Source organism: Dermochelys coriacea, chromosome 9 (genome assembly GCF_009764565.3).
Source record: "Dermochelys coriacea isolate rDerCor1 chromosome 9, rDerCor1.pri.v4, whole genome shotgun sequence".
In the NCBI taxonomy this organism is placed as follows: domain Eukaryota; kingdom Metazoa; phylum Chordata; order Testudines; family Dermochelyidae; genus Dermochelys; species Dermochelys coriacea.
In genome coordinates, this window is record NC_050076.1 from 62,018,498 (window position 1) to 62,035,894 (window position 17,397).

The window sequence follows — 17,397 nt, forward strand, 5'->3', positions numbered from 1 at the left end:
TTCTGTGTGTGTATATAAATCTCCCCACTGTATTTTCCACCAAATGCATCCAATGAAGTGAGCTCTAGCTCACAAAAGCTTATGCTCAGATAAATTTGTTAGTCTCTAAGGTACAGCAAGGCTAGCCAAAGTTAGAGTGGTGAGGGTCCCAAATAATCAAATAATGCAGTGATTTGGAAGGGAGTTAAACTCTTGTGAATCAGGGCATAAGCCAACCTCTAAACCATTTTTTTGCAGGAGGAGGTTTGAGGTTTCCATCCACATTACAAAATCGCTATAGAAACAGACCAAGATGGTTCATTAATTTTAATACCAGGAGGGACCACTATACTAATCTAGTTTGTCCTTCTACATAACACAAGGCATTAGGAATTCCTCCTTCAGCCCGCACAACTAGTGGTGTATTAGAGTACATGTTTTGGAAAAATAGTCACTCTCCAAGTGCTTGGAGAATCCCTCAGGAAGCTGTTGCAATAGTTAACTACCTACCTCCCTGTTCAAAATATGCATTTCAAACCCAGCACAGCACTCCTTAGGCACAGTGACAAAGACAAAGGCAACCTGGAGAGGGAGAACTACTGGCAGCAGAAAGAGAGGCTGCTGCAGGTTAAGAAAAGGAAACTATCCCAGAGCAAAAGGAAAAGGAGTACTTGTGGCACCTTAGAGATAAACAAATTTATTTGAGCATAAGCTTTCGTGAGCTACAGCTCACTTTATCGGATGCTGTAGATCACGAAAGCTTATGCTCAAATAAATTTGTTAGTCTCGGGCCATTTAGGGATCTGGGGCAAAAATTGGGGATTGGTCCTACTTTGAGCAGTGGGTTGGACTAGATGACCTCCTGAGGTCCCTTCCAACCATGGTATTCTATTCTATTCTATGAAAGGTGCCACAAATACTCCTTTTCTTTCTGTGAATACAGACTAACACGGCTGCTACTCTGAAACCTATCCCAGAGCAGGAGCTGATGCAACAGCAGGAAAAGAAGCAGCCAAAGAGAGCCGGGTGGAGATCCAGCTGCCTGTTTGCAAAGTCTCCACACCAGGAAGAGCTTCCCCTGAAATACCTGTCCACTCTTTCACCTTTTACATCTTCTCACACAATTAAAAAAAACAAACAACACCTTGGGGGATTGGTGGTTCCAGGAACACTTTAGCCTACAATAATAAAAACTAATTTAATTCCTTCATACTTACTTGAATAAGACAAAAAGAAAAGGAGTACTTGTGGCACCTTAGAGACTAACAAATTTATTAGAGCATAAGCTTTCGTGAGCTACAGCTCACTTCATCGGATGCATTTGGTGGAAAAAACAGAGGAGAGATTTATATACACACACACAGAGAACATGAAACAATGGGTTTATCATACACACTGTAAGGAGAGTGATCACTTAAGATAAGCCATCAGCAGCAGCGGGGGTGGGGGGGGGTGGAAAGGAGGAAAACCTTTCATGGTGACAAGCAAGGTAGGCTAATTCCCGCAGTTAACAAGAATATCAGAGGAACAGTGGGGGGTGGGGTGGGGGGAAGAAATACCATGGGGAAATACAGGTTTCAGAGTAGCAGCCGTGTTAGTCTGTATTCTCAAAAAGAAAAGGAGTACTTGTGGCACCTTAGAGACTAACAAATTTATTAGAGCATAAGCTTTCGTGAGCTACAGCTCACTTCATCGGATGCATCCGATGAAGTGAGCTGTAGCTCACGAAAGCTTATGCTCTAATAAATTTGTTAGTCTCTAAGGTGCCACAAGTACTCCTTTTCTTCATGGGGAAATAGTTTTACTTTGTGTAATGACTCATCCATTCCCAGTCTCTATTCAAGCCCAAGTTAATTGTATCCAGTTTGCAAATTAATTCCAATTCAGCAGTCTCTCATTGGAGTCTGTTTTTGAAGCTTTTTTGTTGAAGGATAGCCACTCTTAGGTCTGTGATCGAGTGACCAGAGAGATTGAAGTGTTCTCCAACTGGTTTTTGAATGTTATAATTCTTGACGTCTGATTTGTGTCCATTCATTCTTTTACGTAGAGACTGTCCAGTTTGGCCAATGTACATGGCAGAGGGGCATTGCTGGCACATGATGGCATATATCACATTGGTAGATGCGCAGGTGAACGAGCCTCTGATAGTGTGGCTGATGTGATTAGGCCCTATGATGGTATCCCTTGAATAGATATGTGGACAGAGTTGGCAACGAGCTTTGTTGCAAGGATAGGTTCCTGGGTTAGTGGTTCTGTTGTGTGGTGTGTGGTTGCTGGAGAGTATTTGCTTCAGATTGGGGGGCTGTCTGTAAGCAAGGACTGGCCTGTCTCCCAAGATCTGTGAGAGTGATGGGTCGTCCTTCAGGATAGGTTGTAGATCCTTGATGATGCGTTGGAGAGGTTTTAGTTGGGGGCTGAAGGTGATGGCTAGTGGCGTTCTGTTATTTTCTTTGTTGGGCCTGTCCTGTAGTAGGTGACTTCTGGGTACTCTTCTGGTTCTGTCAATCTGTGTCTTCACTTCAGCAGGTGGGTATTGTAGTTGTAGGAATGCATGATAGAGATCTTGTAGGTGTTTGTCTCTGTCTGAGGGGTTGGAGCAAATGCGGTTATATCGTAGCACTTGGCTGTAGACAATGGATCGAGTGGTATGATCTGGATGAAAGCTAGAGGCATGTAGGTAGGAATAGCGGTCAGCAGGTTTCCCATATAGGGTGGTGTTTATATGACCATCGCTTAGTAGCACCGTAGTGTCCAGGAAGTGGATCTCTTGTGTGGACTGGTCCAGGCTGAGGTTGATGGTGGGATGGAAATTGTTGAAATCATGGTGGAATTCCTCAAGAGCTTCTTTTCCATGGGTCCAGATGATGAAGATGTCATCAATGTAGCGCAAGTAGAGTAGGGGCATTAGGGGACGAGAGCTGAGGAAGCGTTGTTCTAAGTCAGCCATAAAAATGTTGGCATACTGTGGGGCCATGTGGGTACCCATCGCAGTGCCGCTGATTTGAAGGTATACATTGTCACCAAATGTGAAATAGTTATGGGTGAGGACAAAGTCACAAAGTTCAGCCACCAGGTTAGCCGTGGATCTTGGGAGATAGGCCAGTCCTTGCTTACAGACAGCCCCCCAATCTGAAGCAAATACTCTCCAGCAACCACACACCACACAACAGAACCACTAACCCAGGAACCTATCCTTGCAACAAAGCTCGTTGCCAACTCTGTCCACATATCTATTCAAGGGATACCATCATAGGGCCTAATCACATCAGCCACACTATCAGAGGCTCGTTCACCTGCGCATCTATCAATGTGATATATGCCTTCATGTGCCAGCAATGCCCCTCTGCCATGTACATTGGCCAAACTGGACAGTCCCTACGTAAAAGAATAAATGGACACAAATCAGATGTCAAGAATTATAACATTCAAAAACCAGTTGGAGAACACTTCAATCTCTCTGGTCATTCGATCACAGACCTAAGAGTGGCTATCCTTCAACAAAAAAGCTTCAAAAACAGACTCCAATGAGAGACTGCTGAATTGGAATTAATTTGCAAACTGGATACAATTAACTTGGGCTTGAATAGAGACTGGGAATGGATGAGTCATTACACAAAGTAAAACTATTTCCCCATGGTATTTCTTCCCCCCACCCCACCCCCCACTGTTCCTCTGATATTCTTGTTAACTGCGGGAATTAGCCTACCTTGCTTGTCACCATGAAAGGTTTTCCTCCTTTCCCCCCCCCGCCCCCGCTGCTGCTGATGGCTTATCTTAAGTGATCACTCTCCTTACAGTGTGTATGATAAACCCATTGTTTCATGTTCTCTGTGTGTGTATATAAATCTCTGCTCTGTATTTTCCACCAAATGCATCCGATGAAGTGAGCTGTAGCTCACGAAAGCTTATGCTCTAATAAATTTGTTAGTCTCTAAGGTGCCACAAGTACTCCTTTTCTTTTTGCGAATACAGACTAACACGGCTGCTACTCTGAAACTTGAATAAGACAGAGATGATTTTGTGACTGAACCAGGGAATAATTTGTCAGGACTCTCTGGTTAGGATGTAGCACTGTTTTTATTTGGTAATAACTGCAAATATTTCCACAAGCCATCACCAGGGCTGGCTGGGGTTTGAACAGCTGAGCCAATATCTGCAAGTTGGTTCTCATTTCAGAGCAGGCTTACCAAGCATTTCATCCCTATTAACTATGCAAACCCAAATGGCAGCTTAACTGAGGTGGTAGGGAGAGACTTCGAGGTTCATAACAAATCTGAATTCAAACTGGAGCAGGTACAGAGAAGGGCTACTAGGATGATTGGAGGAATGGAAAACTTGTCTTATGAAAGGAGACTTAAGGAGCTTGGTTTGTTGAGCCTAACTAAAAGAAGGTTGAGGGGAGATATGATTGCTCTCTATAAATATATCAGAGGGATAAATACAGGAGAGGGAGAGGAATTATTTCAGCTCAGCACCAATGTGGACACAAGAACAAATGGGTATAAACTGGCCACCAGGAAGTTTAGACTTGAAATCAGACGAAGGTTTTTAACCATCAGAGGAGTGAAGTTTTGGAATAACCTTCCAAGGGAAGCAGTGGGGGCAAAAGATCTATCTGGTTTTAAGATTCTATTCGATAAGTTTATGGAGGAGATGGTATGATGGGATAATGAGATTTTGTAATTAATTGTAATCAATTAAGTAATTGATCTTTAAATATTCAGGGTAAATAGGACTAATCCCCTGAGATGGGATATTAGATGGATCGGATCTGAGTTACTACAGAAAATTCTTTCCTGGGTATCTGGCTGGTGAATCTTGCCCATATGCTCAGGGTTTAGCTGATCGCCATATTTGGGGTCGGGAAGGAATTTTCCTCCAGGGCAGATTGGAGAGGCCCTGGAGGTTTTTCGCCTTCCTCTGTAGCATGGGGCACGATCGACTTGAGGGAGGCTTCTCTGCTCCTTGAAGTCTTTAAACCACGATTTGAGGACTTCAATAGCTCAGCCATAGGTGAAGTTTTTTGTAGGGGTGGGTGGGTGAGATTCTGTGGCCTGCGTTGTGCAGGAGGTGGGACTAGATGATCAGAATGGTCCCTTCTGGCCTTAGTATCTATGAAAAATCCTGCTGTAGGAACCCAGCATTTCAGAGGCACTGCCCCGGAATCACTCAGCGGCCGCCCCCATTTCTGCAGGGCAGAGACCCGCGCATTAGCATTGCTGTAAGTGGCAAGGGCAGGCTCATTTGGCAGCGCTCTGGAGCCTCCAGGGTGGCAGCAGGGCTTTGCAATCAGTGCTGGGGAGGTGAGGGCCATTGCTGCCTTGCGGCAGCAGCCTGTGCCTGGGGACTCACCCAGCGGGCCTGCGCCTCGATTGCCCTGCTGTGAGCCAGCAGGTTCCCGGCCGCTCTGTGGCTGAGGTGTCGCCTGGCGGGCCCGTGGCTGGGCTGGGTCGCCCTGCTCTGAGCCCCCGTGCGACTCCCGGGGCCCAGAGCTGACTGAGGCTGGGGCGGCGCGGCAGGGCGGGAGGAGACGGCGCGGGGCGGTGAGCTCCTCCGGCCGGCAGGGGGCACCGGCCACTGCGGGCCAAGCCGGCGCCGCTCTGTCCGGCCCCGCGAGCTGCGCGCTCGGTTCGGGAGTGTGTCGCCAGGAGACCGGGCCGCGGGGAGTGGCCTGGCCCGGATCCCTCCGCTCCCCATGGAGCCGCCGCCCGCGGCCTGGAGCCTCGATGTATCCGCCGGCTGGGCCGGGGAGCCCGAGGTGGGGGCGGGGCGGGGCGGGCTGGGGGACCCCGGCGGGCGGCTGGGGGAAGGGTGCGGGGCGGGCGCCTGGGGGGACGCTACTGCCCGCGGCATTGCTGAGTTCCTTAGCCGTGTGCCTATGCTGTGGAGCTGAAAGCAGGACGGAGGGAGCCCTGTGTCCTGAGCCTCTCCCAGCGCCACGGGCCGCGCGAGTGAGTAGCACACACGGCTGCCCCGGCTCCGCAGGGAGGTTGCCGGTCCACAGCGACTCTTGCTCCCAGGCGCAGGCTTGAACACGGCTCCAGGCTGGCAGGGGGCAGGGACTCGCTGTGGGGCATACTGCCAGATTGGAGTCGTGGCACGGCCTTTTCCTTCCCCCGCCCCCGGGGGGCCCATTGGCAGAGTGAGGCACGGGAATTATTCAGTCTTCACCTGGGCTATGTTGGCAGGGGCAGCTGTGTACAGATTCCCACCCGGGGTTAGTGTATTGGGCAAAGGTGGGCATATCCCATACTATTGTAGGGGGTGAGCAGGCTTTGGTGGGACTGTGTTCCTCTTCTCTGCTGTCTGAGCCTCTCTGCCCTTGCCCTGATTCCATTAGTATCCCTTGCCTCCGGTGTGTGGGCCTGGGTGATTTGGTTAGTACAGTGATGTCTTTCTGGAATAGACTCTGCAGCATTGTGTGAATATCGTTTGCTGAAGTGACGCCTTCTGGAGTGTTGCTCCCTGGGAGATGGGGTACATCAGGGAAATCCCCATGGTGTCACCCCCCAGGGTGATGTTATACTGAAGGTTACAGGAAACATTTGCCTAGGTTTTTATCTTTTTATAGTTTAAAAAAAAAATGCAGATGGATTTTTTTCCCTAGTTGCTGTTAGTGGGTAGGCAACTATCTGGAAAGTTTGCAGTGACTCTTCAATATGTTCTTGGGGATGCTTTGCTCTGGGTAGCTGAACTCTTGTCTTGCATTTGGAATTAAAAGCAGATCGTCCCTATGCTCTTGAGTGCTGAGGTGGAACTCTTAATGTCAGACTGACAACTATTGTTGTGAGCCTATTACAATTAATAGTTAAAGCTTTAACCTTCATGAAACCAATTTAAAATCCATGTGAAAAGAGAAAATCACTCGCATGTCTGAAACAGTGGTTGAAGGTTTTTTGACTTTTTTTCTTCGAGGAACATAAAGAGTTGAAAATAGGAACTTATATTGGAGCTTCCCAGGAAAGGCCCTTTCCATGCAGGACTTAAGGGTAGATCCTTCCCTGCACTGAGTACAAGTTATTAGGTGTAGCTGGAACAGCACTGTGGCCTGTTATACAAACAGATTTTGTGCCAATTTAACTGGTTCACTTAACAAAGTGATTTTTTTTAACTAAAGTTTTTATTCTGCTATAACTGCTAGTGTGGATACAGCTATAGTGTTACACTGGTACCTTGTGTCCATATAACTTATTCTCATACAGGAATAGCTTTACCAGTGTAAAGGCCCTTTATGCCACTATAACTGCCTCCACAGTAGATGGGTTGTACCACTAGATGAGTTAAAGCTGTACAACTTTTGAGGGTAGCAAAGGCCTGAGAAATTGAATGACCCCTGCCACTGCCATCAGCACATTTGCTCTTGGAGTCTTCCCAATCACTTTGGAGTGCTGTCCTTTAAACCAAGGGTTCTCAATCTTAATTGCACCGTGACCTCCTTCTGACAAGAAAAATTACTACATGACCCGGGAGGGTGGGGACTGAAGCCTGAGCTGCACCACCCAGGGCTGAAGCCCTTGGGCTGTGGCTTTGGCCCCAGGCAGTGGGGTTGGGGCTTTGGCCCCAAGACCCAGCAAGTCTAATGCCAGTCTTGGCAACCCCATTAAAATGTGGTCCCAACCTACAGTTTGAGAACTGCTGCTCTAAACAGACAGAAAAGTGGCCCTGCTTTCTGGTTCTGGGTCCCCAGTCAACTCCCCAGCTCCTCTGGTATAGTTTGTGGACCCATGGCCAGGGAGTTTAGCATGCTTCCTTTATCATGTGCGAATCAGGGAGCATCTTTGGGAGCGGTTCCTCCATATGCATATTTTTGCATGCATCTCCTTGTATGTCATGTGATAAATGCTCCTCCTCACTATCCCCAACAACATAGAGATAGAAAGCAGGGCCTGTGGTCTCTTTGGTTCCAGGAGAAATACAGTCATGAGGTCAGCAACATCTTTTGCTCTAGAATCTTTTAGTTTCTGTGCTGTTATGAGGCTTCTCTCTGTTTCCAGGTTGGTTATCTGTTCACTAGAGAAGGACACACCTAACCAGGATAACATTCCCATCAACAGCCGATTTAGATGTGTGCAAGGTACTGACCCTACCACACCAACCTCTCAGCCAGAAATCCACTGCTTTTTTTCCCCTGACTGTACAGATTGGGACTTCCCCATGGAGCTAAAACTCAGAGCTTATGATTACAGCTTCCTACTTCTCCCAAACTGATGTGGGGATTTGGTCCATCTCAACATAAATGTGGGTTGGGGAGCCTCTGTCCAGTTCCTCGTTGGTAGGTGTTGGTGTCAAAAACCACTGCCTGGAATGGCATCAAATGGCCCTCTCTACTGGCAGCTCCACAGAGGCCAAAGATAGAACGGGAAATGGGATCTGAACGGACTGAGGGCTTGTCTACATGAGGAAATTTACCAGCAGAACTATACCTTATAATTGTCCTGTGATACTTCTTTGGGGGGAGGGGACGACACACTTTTTCTGCAATAAGTGTCCACAAAGGGCATTATACCAGTATAGCTACGGCATGTTTCTGCTGGTAAATTTCTCCATGTAGACAAGCCGTGAGACTTGTTGGTGGACCTGTGTATGTGGGGAGTTAGCACTCCTGTTACTGCTCATGCTGCGCTTGGGGAGTCCGTCTCCAGGACTGACAGGCTGGTACCTTTCATTTTAAACACACAGCTGTATAACTTCCCTGAATTTGAAGAGACCCTTTTGCAGGAGGACCTCTGTCCAGTCTAGCCCAGCCTGTGGGGTCGTAACTCTCTCCAGTAGTGCCACTACTAGTGGTGAGAGAGCTGGGGCCTGGGATCTCTTGTGTTGAAGGCAGGCATTGTACTTGTGTTGTATGTACTGAGTCTCTGCTCCTGGGCAGGGTTGAACTTTCCTGATCCTTCTCTCTTGTTTCCCAGAGGCTGAAGAAACTCTGTTGATTGATATAGCTACAAACAGTGAGTCTGTTATGATGAGAGCTTTCTTCAACAAATGTATCATCTCTCCATCACTGACACACACTCCTTCCTGTTTCACCCACTCTGCCTCCCCCTCTTGTCTCCTCCCCTTGTGCCCTCTGCTCTACCCCACTTGCTGTCCCTGTGCTAGTTGTGGATTGTAAGGCTGTAGAGGGGTTGGCTAGCTTTGTTACTCTTTTGGAAAATGCTCATTACCTCAAGGAGTATGATCTAAATACTTAGATCAAAAGGTGTCACTTGGCTGAGTTTTGACTTCTCCCTTAATGCTTCTCCCAAAATCCCTCCCTGTGAGCCTGTTAGACTTTCCCCGGAACTTAACCTGCCAGCCCCTCGCTTTCCTGCTTCTGTTCTATATTATTGCTCTACTCCTTGCTGCCACAGAAGCAGCCCCCTGGTTGGAGTGCAGGGGCAGTACACGATGCCCACATTGGAAGTGTAACCTGATCAGGGCCTCTTAGGAGGTTTTCATACCCTGCAGGGTCCCACAGTGCTTTGCATGCAGCATAGACAAGTATAGGTTGTCTTTGCTTTGCACAGTGGAAGGTGGGGAGAACAGATGCACTTGAGGATTAGGTTATCTTTGGTAGCATGTGGGCTGCTTGCCTTGGGGATCTGGAATCACTCTGTCTGAAAATGTGTATCTACTGCTACAAATACCACCTTGGATTCCTGTCCCCATTTGACACTGTGCCTTTAACTGCATTTGGTGCTTGCAGTGTCACTGTTTCCTTTGTGAAGGCAGCTTCCCCTGTTATTTGTGAGTATCTTTCACACAGCAGCAGGGGAGAGAAGTAGTTTTAAAAATCAGGAAAATGGCACTGGAACCCCACCCCCCACCCACAAATTGGTGGGAGTCTCAGGGGCACAAGGAGGACCCGACACTGCCTCAAACTCACTTTTTAAAATAGACTAATTGTCAAGATGATGGCAAATAAATGAGGACTTCCATCGTGAGCCCAAAGGAGCAAATGGCAGCTAATGGCTTGTTCAGGGGAGGGGTTTAAAGGTCAAGAAGCCGAACCTGTCTGTGTCTTGGTGTGTGTGTTTTGTATGTCTGAAGCTGGCTGTAAGATAAGAATACAGGGAGACTGCACACCAGAGCGCCTCTTTGAGATCCCCGATGAGGAGCGCTGCCTTCAGTTCCTCACCAAAGTGCTGAACATACAAGAAGGTAACCACACTTACAGCCATGTGTGTGTCTCTGGGGCTCAAGAGCAGTTTCTGACAGTGATGTTTCCTTCTCCAGCCCAGTTGAAAGCGCCTCTTCCTGAGCACAGGGAGCCAGCCAGCTGGTATCAGGTGGAGAAAAACCTCCCAGCTCCTCCTCAGTCGTCTGTTTCAGGTACTGGAATGAGTCCCACCTCGGCAGTCGCTGCCCTGTGTTCAGGGCACAGTCATAGGGCTCTTGTTTTGAATAGTTGGGTGGGATACATACAAAACTATGGCCTCTGCAGGAGCTTTGATTTTCATTGGTCCTGTCAGGTAGGAGCCTGGTTAGTGCTTTTCCTCCATCCCCCCACTAGCTCGCACAAAAGCCCACCTCCTGCTCCTAGTGTGGTGGTACTACAGACTGGTGTCTTATTGACATACTGTATCTCCCTCTGCCAAAGTCCCTCTTGGTTCATAATTGTCTCTCCACTCCCTTGGTCTGTCCATCTCCTCACTCTCGCCTCTGTCAGCATCTCTTCCCCTCACCCTCTTGGCACCATCAGAGTTGGTATAACACTGCTACCTCTTGCCACACCCACATTCCTGTGGGGATCTCTCTTCCCCCTTCTGGAGTTACGTTGCCCCCTCTAGGTTCTTGTTAAGCTGCTTTCTGAAGAACATTTACCTGGGCCTCAATCTCACCACCTAGGCTTTTGTCATTACAGGGGTTCTAGGCTTTGAAGATCATTTCAATGCCATAAGTTTGGAGAAGAAAAGAAACTTACAAAACCAGCAAATGGGATCTCGCCGAGAGCCCCCGCCTCCCCCTCTTCCTCCACAAAATAGGCAGTAAGTAGCATCCCAGAGCTGTTGCCTTTACCCTCCAGTATCCTAGGCAGTAACCCCAGTTTGAAGTCTTTCATTGTCTCCTGTCTAGGTTTCATCGAGAGAGGGAAGGTGTGGCCAGAGACCAGCCGAAAGTAACCAACACCATGCGCAAGCTGTTTGTGCCCAACACGCAGTCTGGGCAAAGAGAGGGTCTTATCAAACACATCCTTGCCAAAAGAGAGAAGGAATACATCAACATCCAGAGCTTCAGGTCAGTGCTGCCCCTAGAGCCATAGCTGCCTGGCACAGTGTACGTAGGGGTAGTGAGAAGCAGAGATTTTCCCAGCTTCTGTGGGCTACTGCCTTGAACCCAGCCCAGGTCTCAAAATGAGCTCCTGCTGGTGGATGGCCTATGCAAAACAAGTAGTGGGGTTTCAGTCCAGTCGTAGGTGGCCACAGTAGCACCCTACACCCATCTTATTGGCACTTCCCAGGGTCCTTATGGGTAATCTCAGCCCAGGGGCTGGGGGTTGAACTCCCCCAAGCAGAACTGAAGCATGTTGGCAGAGGGGCAGTAGCAGGAGCTTGCACTGCTTTGCCCACACTGCATCGTCTTATAAATACAAAGGCCTTCATGGTTGCCAATCTGGTGCCTTTTTGCCAACATGGAATTGACTTTCAGCATGTAGAAAGCATGGTGTGTGTCATGTTGTTAGGCCCCCAGTGAGGTGTCCTTTACTTTGCAGAGCTCTGTGACATCCCTAGTACATTAGAAATGTGGCATGCGCAGAATTCTCTGTGTTTTGCAGTCTTGGACAGAGCTCTTCATGTTACGTGTAGTTCACACTCCTTAGCTAGTTTTTACACAGGCCCCTCATGCAATTCAGACACTCCCTGTTTGGATGTTGTGTGCATTAGAGAGTCTGGACCTATTCAGTAAAGCTCTGCCCCAGCGGCATGGCTGCTTTTGTGTGTATTGCAGGTTTTTTGTGGGAACGTGGAATGTGAACGGCCAGTCTCCGGACAGTGGATTGGAACCCTGGCTAGTCTGTGACTCAGACCCCCCAGATGTGTACTGTGTTGGGTGAGGCATGAACTCCTGTTCATTTATACATACACATCTTGTGTCTCGCTCCCTTCCCTTGAACACTGGTGGATTTTATTCATTTCAAATTCCCAGGCTTCCTAGTGGACTCCAAACTTTACACTGCTGTCTAGCATGTACCCTGGGAGTAGGAAGGGAGGGGAATCTCTTTCACAGGGCTGGAGTATTCAGGATGATGCAAAGAAGCAGCCAAAAGTCGAGTAGAATTCTTGAACTAACAGAGCAGCTTTCCTCCAGTGAGGCACCAGCTGAGAACCAGCTCATCCCTGGCGTTAGCAAAGCAGACCAGACTAATGCCCCTCAGGGAAATGGTCTCTGGAAGGGGCCTGTAAGGCACTGCAAGAGAGCCATAGTGCCTTCGTTTGAGCTAGGCCCAGTTGACCTTCCTCCGGGATGAATGATAATAAAGAGATTCAGACTGGGCCTCCTGTAGCACCATCTTCTGATGGGGGTACAGAGCGGAGACTGGTTTGAGAGAGAGGGGTTGGGTCCTAAATTGACTTGTTTTTAGGTTCCAGGAGTTGGACCTCAGCACAGAAGCTTTTTTCTATTTGGACTCTGCGAAGGAGCACGAGTGGCTGGCTGCTGTGGAGAAGGCCTTGCACCCCAAGGCCAAATATAAGAAAGTGAGTCCTACTCAACTATCTCCTCTGGTATCCAAGCTGGTGGGACTGGGAAGGGGGGCAGGAATGAAGCTCACACTTTCCCAACTCAGATGGTCCATACGTCACCCAACCAAAACAACCAAGAGCAGAGTCTCCAAGGATGTGTACCTGACACTGCTGATGGAATAGTTTCCTGGGCAGGGAGAATCACTGTGGGACTAGAATAAATCTGGAGATAGTTGTAGGGCAGAAATATCCTCCAGTAACAGCTCCCTGGCCATTCGGTGGGTGCCTCATGAGTGGGGCAACAACAAAAAAATACCCCCCGGAGAGCTGACAGGACAGGTGCTCAGTGTGAGATGTGTCCCTCCTACACGCAGGCAATAAGAGGCAGAGGCGGGTCAAATTCCACATTTCCCTTGTTTTGGTAGTTCCATAACTATAAAAACCGGGTGTGTCTTGTTCTAAGGAGCTAATAGCTTTTCCTTGAAGGAACAAAATTGCTTGTATAGGGGATGTTAGCTAGGAGACTGTGCCTTGGGAAAGAGTAACTTTAGTTGTAATGTTGCTAGCTGGCTCCTTTGTGACGTGTCAGGACTGAGTCACTACAGCTTTTCTTGCTGGCGTAGCAGGCCTTCTGGCAGGTGGTTCTGTCTTAAGACATTAGTTAATTTCCCCTTCCTCCTCCCCCACCATGTTTTGCTGTGACATCTGTGCACTACTATTTTATGTAGAGCCCAGTGACACAAGTTACAGGTTGTCAGGGTTCCCTCCTCACTCTGAGGTACAGATGTGGGGACCCGCATGAAAGATCCCCTAAGCTTATTTCTACCAGCTTAGGTTAAAAACTTCCCCAAGGCACAAATCCTTCCTTGCCCTTGGATGGGTACTGCTGCCACCACTGAGTGAGTTAGACAAAGATTCAGGAAAAGGACCACTTGGAGTTCCTGTTTCCCTAAAGTATCCCCCCAAACCCCTTCATCCCATTTCCTGGGGAGGCTTGAGAATAATCTACCAACCAAATAGTAAACCAGGTGAGCACAGATCAGATCCTTGGGTTTTTAGGACACTAAAAACCAATCAGATTCTTAAAAAACAGAACTTTATTATAAAGAAAAAAAGTAAAGAAACACTTTGGAAAAACAGTATGGAAGGTAACTTTACAGGTTAATCAGATTCAAAACATAGATGATTTCCCTCTAGGCAAAACTTGAAAGTTACAAAAAAACAGGAATAAACCTCCCTCTTAGCACAGGGAAAATTCACAAGCTAAAACAAAAGATAACCTAACGCGCCTTGCCTTGTTTACTTACACTTTTTGTAATATCAGAGACTTGTTTCAGGATTGTTTGGAGAAGATGGATTTCCTTGACCTGGTGCCTCACAAAACAAAAACCTTCCCCCACAGATTTGAAAGTATCTTCTCCCGTTATTATTGGTCCTTTTAGTAAGGTGGCAACCAGGTTATCTGAGCTTCTTAACCCTTTACAGGAGGGATTTTACGCTACCCTTAGCTGTATGTTTGACACAGGTGCTCAAAGCAGGCAAGTTGAATACTTGGGGAATTGATAAAGGAGGCCTGGTTTCCCCCCTCTTGCATTATTTAAATTTTAAAATAGTGTTCTCCATCATATGTGTAAGGCTGATCACACAGGAGGTAGCTGCAGGCAAGGTGGAAGTGACTGAAACCATAAATAAGGTTCATAGTTAAAGATGCAGAGTTCAGAGTCCTGCAAAATATTACATCTCTAGCTCCTCCTTCAGTGAGGGATGGTAACATCTACTGATGGGGCATTTCTTTGCACCCTCTTGATGTGGAGGCTTCCTTCCCATTAACATTAATAACACTTTGCACTTATCTAGTGAGCATTTCAAAGCATTTCACACACATTGGTCAATTATGCCTTACAACCCGCTGAGCTGGGGGAAGTAACACCCCCATTTAGAAGATCGGGAAATCCTGGACTGAGAGGTGAAGTGACTTGCCCAGAGTCACCCAGACGAGACAGTGGCAGAGCCGGGATCCATGCAGCAAGAGACGGTGCACGCAGGTGCCATGTTAATGGCTGTAGGATGAGCTGAACAGTGGAGAATGACCTCCCTTGTTCCGTCCTGCAGAAGGAGCAAATGCTCTCTGGAGGCAGGCAGTGCATAGGACCCCAGAGATGCAGCTTTGTGGTGCCTGCAGGTCAGGCATATCTGATTCTGTGGATGCTTCACTTGCTGGCTGTTTCCCCTACATTGAAACCACTCATGCAAAGAGTTGGAAATTTAAACCATGAGCTCCACCACCAGGTTGCTGTACTTCTGTATAAGCAAAGATGAGCAGAAATAAACTCCAGCCATCCTGGAACCTGAGCTCAGGCCTTTTGTGAGGTTCAGGACTAGTTCAGTCAGTTCCTTCCTCGAGATGGTGTTGGTGAGAGCTTAGTTTAGTATTGCTGCTATAGCTCCAATCTGTATCCTACAATGCACCTGGGAAGCCTCAAATTTTTCACAGTGGGGCACTGCTTCAAGGGAATACACCAGAACCTGAACAGCCATGAGCTCAGCAGCATCCCCTGCGGGTGCTGTCGGAGGGCCATAGACTTCCCAAGTCTCCACCTGTCATGCAGGGAGTCCCCAAGCTAGTGCGGTATGTGGAGTATTGGGGGACCATGGGAGATGGGAAGAGACTCTGGAAACAGGCAGCACAGAGGGTAAGAAATTGGGGATTGCATTATGGCTGACCTGGAAACTCATTTTTATGAGTTTTTATGAATATTTATTTATTTGTTTTGCAGGTGCAGGTGGTCCGTCTGGTTGGGATGATGCTGGTTGTGTTTGCCAGGAAGGATCAACTGAATTATATCACGGATGTCATGGCAGAGAGTGTGGGGACTGGACTCATGGGGAAAATGGTGCGTGGTCTTGGTCAGTGGGTGCATGGCCTCAGAATAGCTGATTCTGGTGTATGTTTGTGTGAAATGTGGTCTGTGGTACAGTGTCTTGCCTTACTCTCTCATCCCTGCTGCCTCTTTTCCTGTCAGTGTGCCTCTTCTTTTCATTGTCTCCGTGCCTTTCCCCAGCTCTCCCCTGTTCAGTCTGTTACCCAACCTCTTCTGTATGTGTTTGTGTAACAGTCTCACCAGTAACTCTGTCCCCAGGGTAACAAGGGCGGTGTGGCTGTGAGATTTGTATTCCACAACACCACCTTCTGCATCGTCAATTCCCACCTTGCCGCTCATGTGGAGGACTTTGAGCGGCGGAACCAGGATTACAAGGATATCTGTGCCCGGTTAAGCTTCCTGCCTCCTGACCAGGGCTTGCCTCAGCTAAGCATCATGAAACACGAGTGAGTCTCCAACTCCACATTCCTTCTCCAAGGTCTAGGGAATCTTAGCTAGAAATTGCTACCAACAAGAGCCCAAGTGTAGACAAACCTGCAGGTTAATTGACATGGTGAGGAAAATGCCAGAGCCTTGTCTGCACTTACGCTCCTGTTGGTGCAGCTGAACCAGTGATTGCACTAGTGGGCAGTGTTCTTGTAGTGGCTCACCGGGCCAGCCTGACTCTAGTACCCTTCCCTTGCAAGAAGTCTGTAACGTGCTCATCTCAGCAGCTGGCACTCTTGAGTTAAAGGCGGATTATTACATGGTTGTGCAAAACCTGGGGCGTTTCTAGAACAACAGACAAACTGTGGGTTTTATTCCAGGTTTTTCTGGTTTGTTCATTTTTGAGCTCTTGTTACTTGGAAGGATTTACATGAACAGCTCACGTAGGCTGCAAGGTTTTTGATTCTAGAAGTGAGCTCAGATTTGAATCTGTGAATATAAACTTTGTTGTAAAAGGATAAGAAAATTATGAGAGTGTCAAAGTTCTTGTTATACCTGTTGGGAAGTGATGAGAAGGCTATAGGACTGCCTGGAAGCCTATGTGTGAGGGGAACAGAAGTCGTCATTGGTGTGGTGATTGCAGAGAGGGATGTGATTAGTGGGTGGAACAATGAAATAGGACAGCTGCATTTAGATCTTTGTGAATTTTTAAGAGACCTGCATGTGTGTCTTGCCAGCTCAGCACCAGTCTGTGCGCTCACCATAGGTACCTTGGGTTGGTCAGATCTTGGTAATGTACTAGGTACTGGAAAAGCAAACAAACTGGTAGACTTGTGTGGGATCCAAGGGCAGCAGCAAAAGGCCTAACTGCTGGATAGGCAGGGGACTCTGGTGCTGTGTTCTTATGCGTGCCTTACAGAATTGCAAGCTCTTCCTTGTGGGTGATGTGTGTGCCTTGTGTTGGAGAGATAAATATCACTGTTCAGTGAATTGTGTTGTTCCTCTTATTTGTGTTATTTCATGAAAACATTGGTGGGTTTTTCCACATTGTTTTCAGGCTAAGGAAAATGTCAGCAGCCCTTCCTGAGGATCCTGGTGGATTCTCAATCACTGGCATTTTTAAATCAGGATTGGCTTTTTATCTAAAAGATCTGCTCTAGTTCACACAAGAATTATTGTGGGGCAGTTCTCTGTCCTATGCTGTCCAGTGGGTCAGACTGGATGGTTACAATGGGTCCTTCTGTCCTTGGAATCTCTGCGTTGTTAGCTAGCTGACTGCTTGATCCCATATAGATCATCCACTTTGGGATGCTATCTCTGTAGACACTTACAGGAGTGACAGCTGCTAGCATATTTTGATTCTCTTATATGTCCTGTTGTGCTCTAGCTATCCCGAGAGACCCCTTTTTCAATCTGACACCCCCATCTCTCTCTTCCAAGGGAGTTCT

The 17,397-nt window shown here is 47.7% G+C and overlaps 1 protein-coding gene across 7 annotated transcripts in view; it reads left to right on the forward strand.

Moving 5' to 3' along the window:
• Nucleotides 1-5,084: 5,084 nt before the first annotated feature.
• The window catches only part of OCRL (OCRL inositol polyphosphate-5-phosphatase), a 29,692-nt gene continuing 17,379 nt past the window's right edge, over nucleotides 5,085-17,397 (forward strand). For 3 of the 7 annotated variants that reach the window (XM_043492040.1, XM_038415940.2, XM_043492038.1), the window contains exons 1-11: nucleotides 5,085-5,200; nucleotides 7,974-8,053; nucleotides 8,889-8,927; nucleotides 10,009-10,119; nucleotides 10,195-10,290; nucleotides 10,823-10,946; nucleotides 11,035-11,196; nucleotides 11,908-12,009; nucleotides 12,542-12,656; nucleotides 15,419-15,535; nucleotides 15,782-15,969. In XM_043492040.1, the coding sequence (XP_043347975.1) occupies nucleotides 5,094-5,200; nucleotides 7,974-8,053; nucleotides 8,889-8,927; nucleotides 10,009-10,119; nucleotides 10,195-10,290; nucleotides 10,823-10,946; nucleotides 11,035-11,196; nucleotides 11,908-12,009; nucleotides 12,542-12,656; nucleotides 15,419-15,535; nucleotides 15,782-15,969 (1,241 nt within the window). In that variant the 5' untranslated portion in view covers nucleotides 5,085-5,093. Of the gene's footprint in view, nucleotides 5,201-5,555; nucleotides 5,738-5,859; nucleotides 5,931-7,973; nucleotides 8,054-8,888; nucleotides 8,928-10,008; nucleotides 10,120-10,194; nucleotides 10,291-10,822; nucleotides 10,947-11,034; nucleotides 11,197-11,907; nucleotides 12,010-12,541; nucleotides 12,657-15,418; nucleotides 15,536-15,781; nucleotides 15,970-17,397 lie in introns of those variants that run through there. The other 4 variants (XM_043492039.1, XM_038415941.2, XM_038415943.2 and 1 more) reach the window with 4 other exon arrangements.